This window comes from Homarus americanus, unplaced genomic scaffold, assembly GCF_018991925.1.
Source record: "Homarus americanus isolate GMGI-L3 unplaced genomic scaffold, GMGI_Hamer_2.0 scaffold50564, whole genome shotgun sequence".
Lineage (NCBI taxonomy): Eukaryota > Metazoa > Arthropoda > Malacostraca > Decapoda > Nephropidae > Homarus > Homarus americanus.
In genome coordinates this window covers 3,613,535-3,618,010 of record NW_024715014.1, presented here as the reverse complement: position 1 = coordinate 3,618,010, position 4,476 = coordinate 3,613,535, and the positions used below count along the sequence as shown (strand labels likewise).

General features: G+C 41.7%; 1 protein-coding gene across 1 annotated transcript in view; it reads right to left on the bottom strand.

The window, feature by feature from the left end:
* LOC121854374 (organic cation transporter protein-like) overlaps nucleotides 1-3,784 on the bottom strand; it is a 10,607-nt gene extending 6,823 nt beyond the window's left edge. The window contains exons 1-4 of the mRNA XM_042349010.1: nucleotides 3,699-3,784; nucleotides 2,457-2,547; nucleotides 2,082-2,214; nucleotides 343-454 (exon numbers count right to left, since the gene is read on the bottom strand). Coding sequence (XP_042204944.1) covers nucleotides 343-454; nucleotides 2,082-2,214; nucleotides 2,457-2,538 — 327 coding nt within the window. The 5' untranslated portion in view covers nucleotides 2,539-2,547; nucleotides 3,699-3,784. The remainder of the gene's footprint in view (nucleotides 1-342; nucleotides 455-2,081; nucleotides 2,215-2,456; nucleotides 2,548-3,698) is intronic.
* Between the last annotated feature and the right edge of the window lie 692 nt (nucleotides 3,785-4,476).

Genomic DNA, 4,476 nt, shown 5'->3' with positions numbered 1-4,476 from the left:
AGAGAGAGGAGGGAGAGAGAGGAGGGGGGAGAGAGAGGGAGGGGAGAGAGGGAGGAGAGGGGGACAGACAGACAGTACACACACACTCAACACACATAACAAACCACTACCTTAAGTAACACAAATAAACTACAAACACCTCTTCCTTGACTTACTGCACAAACAAAACAATCCTGTACTTCGCCTTTGTAATAATTGCTGTAATTTACTGTCTTGGCTGATCTAAAGTACAAATACACAAACAAAGACATGGAGGATTACAATGGAGGATTACAGCTGTATTTATTACCTCTCTGTATTCTTATCTCCCACTGTATTGACACAAGCATCCTCTCCACGTACCTCGGAGGTGACGGTAGAGGCGAAGGTGGTGTTGTCGAAGGTCCATTGAGTACACGTTCTCCTAGAGGTCTCCCCCGTGTCTCTGTTCTTCTCGAGGTAGCTGCATGATCCCCTGTGTGTGTGTGAGAGAAAGAGGTAATGGTGTTAGTGCTGTTATCTCTCTCTCATTCACTCTCTATCTCGTAAACTCTTTTTTTATCTCTTACTAGCGGAATCGCCGCCCTCCGGGTAGGGTCGGGTTGGGTTGATTGGAGTTTTTTTGAGATCCATACATGACACTTGCTATCCATGCCAAGTTTGGTCCGGGCGGCTCATCCGCTAGGCCACGGTAGGACGCCACCCTCCGGGAGGCTCCACATTGTCTCACTGTTCAGTCCCCAAAACTTCTTCTTCCATCAATAGTTCATTAACGGTGTATGTAAGTTCCACTACAACGGTACAGCAAAGTATATTTTTTTAGCATTAAACTGTTATTATTTTATTGTCTAATCATCACTACATATAACATCATCCATCATCACTATATATAACATCATCCATCATCACTACATATAACACCACCCATCATCACTACATATAATATCATCCATCATCACTACATATAATATCATCCATCATCACTATATATAACATCATCCATCATCACTACATATAACACCACCCATCATCACTACATATAATATCATCCATCATCACTACATATAACACCATCCATCATCACTACATATAACACCATCCATCATCACTACATATAATATCATCCATCATCACTACGTATAAGAACATCCATCATCATCACTACATATAACACCACCCATCATCACTACATATAATATCATCCATCATCACTACATATAACACCATCCATTATCACTACATATAACACCATCCATCACCATCACTACATATAACACCATCCATCATCACTATATATAACACCATCCATCATCATCACTACATATAACACCATCCATCATCACTATATATAACAACATCCATCATCACTACATATAACACCATCCACCATCACTACATATAACACCATCCATCATCATCACTACATATAACACCATCCATCATCACTATATATAACACCATCCATCATCATCACTACATATAACACCATCCATCATCACTATATATAACAACATCCATCATCACTACATATAACACCATCCACCATCACTACATATAACACCATCCATCATCATCACTACATATAACACCATCCATCATCACTATATATAACACCATCCATCATCATCACTACATATAACACCATCCATCATCACTATATATAACAACATCCATCATCACTACATATAACACCATCCATCATCACTATATAACATATATAACACCATCCATCATCATCACTACATATAACACCATCCATCATCACTATATATAACAACATCCATCATCACTACATATAACACCATCCACCATCACTACATATAACACCATCCATCATCACTACATATAACACCATCCATCATCACTACATATAACACCATCCATCTTCACTACAGATCGGTAAAGTAGGTTCCGAGATTCTCGTGCGGACACACAAACACACATATACTTCTTTGTTTTATTTTTATAGATTCTTTCGTTCCACCTCTTTCTTTCTCTCTCTCTATCTTTGGTTTTCTCATTTTTATTCTGTTTCTCAATTACTCTTTTTTAATCTCTTTATCTTCCTTTCTGTCTGTCTGTCTCCCTATGCATCTACTTACACTAAAAGCAGATCGGCGATGTTGCTTTGGTTGTCGCGGTAGTTGTTTTGGTAGTCAGGGGGGTGACACTGGTAGTCCTGCATAGGAGCCAAGAAAGCCCCGGCCAATGTGTGGTAACTGGGCAATGACACACCTGTGGACAGTGACAAGTGACAATGACACACCACATGTTGACAGTGACAAGTGACAGTGACAAGTGACAGTGACAATGACAGGTGTTGGTATAAATGCTGACATTGATAACGAAAATGACAGTTGTTCTATTCAATATACTTTTTCTCTATACTATTTAATACATGACAATACAGGATAATAAGAGAGAGAGAGAGAGAGAGAGAGAGAGAGAGAGAGAGAGAGAGAGAGCTCTATACTCACAGTAAGACAGAGCAACAAAGTGTAGCATGTTCCATCTACCAGTACCCAGCTGGCCGAGTAGAGATTCCAGCTGGCTGCTCATTATCACCACCTGTGACACATCATCATCATCATCATCATCATCATCAAGAGGAGGGAGGGAAGGAGGCTAGAAGGGAGTGAGTGACTGAGTGACTGAGTAACTGAGGGAGGGAGTGAGTAAGTGAGGGAGGGAGGGAGGGAGGGCCTAGCGACAAGACACAATGCACCAGCTCTGTAATATTCACGGTGGACATCATTAAAGCACAGCACGACTCTCTTCCTGGGGGAAGGAAGGGAAGGAGAGGGGGGAAGGGGGAGCCGTACCCACCTCCTATCTCCCTAACAAGTCCCAATACAGGTATAAGCACATGTAAGGTACAGGTACAGGAACAGGTACAGTTAAGAAAATGTTCCATTACCTTTATAAGTCTCTCGTACGTCCCCATCTGGACTACTGTATAGGGGCAGGGAAACCTTACCTCCAGAAAGACTTAACATCCCTAGTAAAGGTGCAACACAGACTGACTAAGATGATGACAGAACTATTATCTCCATTATCCGGGTAGACTTAAGACTAACAACTCTTCAGACAAGACACAGTAGGGCAGATCTCAGAGAGACATTCACAGTCTTGAGAGTGATGGACAACGTGAACCCAGACATTATATGTGATGTCACGCACCACCAACAAGAGGGGTACAAGCTCCCCAACATGTCCTGCTGAACGAACATAAGGAAATACTTCTGCACACACAGGCTGGTAGACCTATGGAACAGTCTACCAGTTTAAGCTGTGGTGGTGGTAGACCTATGGAACAGTCTACCAGTTCAAGCTGTGGGACCAAGAACAGTACTGAGCATCAAAATAGCCCTAAACAAGATTATCAAGAACAATGGAGGGATCCTACACTGGCCACTGGCTCCTTCCCTCTGCATGGCCACCTCTAGTGGGTGGCCATCAGGTGAATAAGGTACTGGTACAAGTGCAGTAACAGTACTGACGTTTTTACTAAAACTTCCTCGAATTGAGAAAAACAAAAATAATATGATAATACTAATGACAATATTATTATTATTACTATTATTACTATTATTACTTGGCAGGCCAGGTGGATGACACATTATTACTGTTAATTGTATGTGTGTGTATGTGTGTGTGTGTGTGTGTGTGTGTGTGTGTGTGTGTGTGTGTGCGTGTGTGTGTGTGTGTGTGTGTCTCACCGTTATGGCAGGGGTAGACAATCAGCGACTCCTCACTCCACGACGGTCTTGTACACACTAAGGTATAGGTGAGTCACTTCAATTCATCAGTGGCGCTTCCAAATGGCTGCCTCTTGAACTAGTAGTGGTCACCAGCCGCTAATGGTATAATGGGTTACCTGAAGCTTACCCCCAGCTTATTGTACCTGATGATTAAATAACCTAATGCTGACCTAACCTAACCTAAACCTAATTTAAGCTAACCTAACCTAACCTAACAACCTGAGCTCTAACCAAAGAGAAGAGAGATCAGCAATACCTATGTCGAAACATCTCTCACTCATCAACTACTGTACTCTGAGAATTAATATCTCCACCCCCTCCCTTCCTTCTCCTCTTCTCTCTCTTCTCCTCCTTTCTCCCTTAGTTTTTTCTCTCTCCTTCCTTACTCTCTGTCTCCTTACTTCTCCTCTTCTCTCTCTCCCTTCCTTCCTCTTTTTTCTTTCTTCTCCTCTTCTTTCTCCCCTTCATTTTCCTCTCCTCTTTCCCTCCGTCTCTCCTTCTGCTCTACTCATTCCCTCCCTCCTTGTCCCCCTTCCCCTTTTCTGTCTCTCCTTCCCTCCCTCTTTCTCCTTCCCCTCCCTTTCCTTCCCTCTCCCAGACACACATGTTATTCCTTTTATTATTTCTCATTCCAATTTTATCATGATGCTTTCCTTTTATTTGTATCATTGTTTGTAATCAGTAAATAATAGATACAAAAGTGTAAAGATTTTTGGATTTAAGAAAACAAAATAAA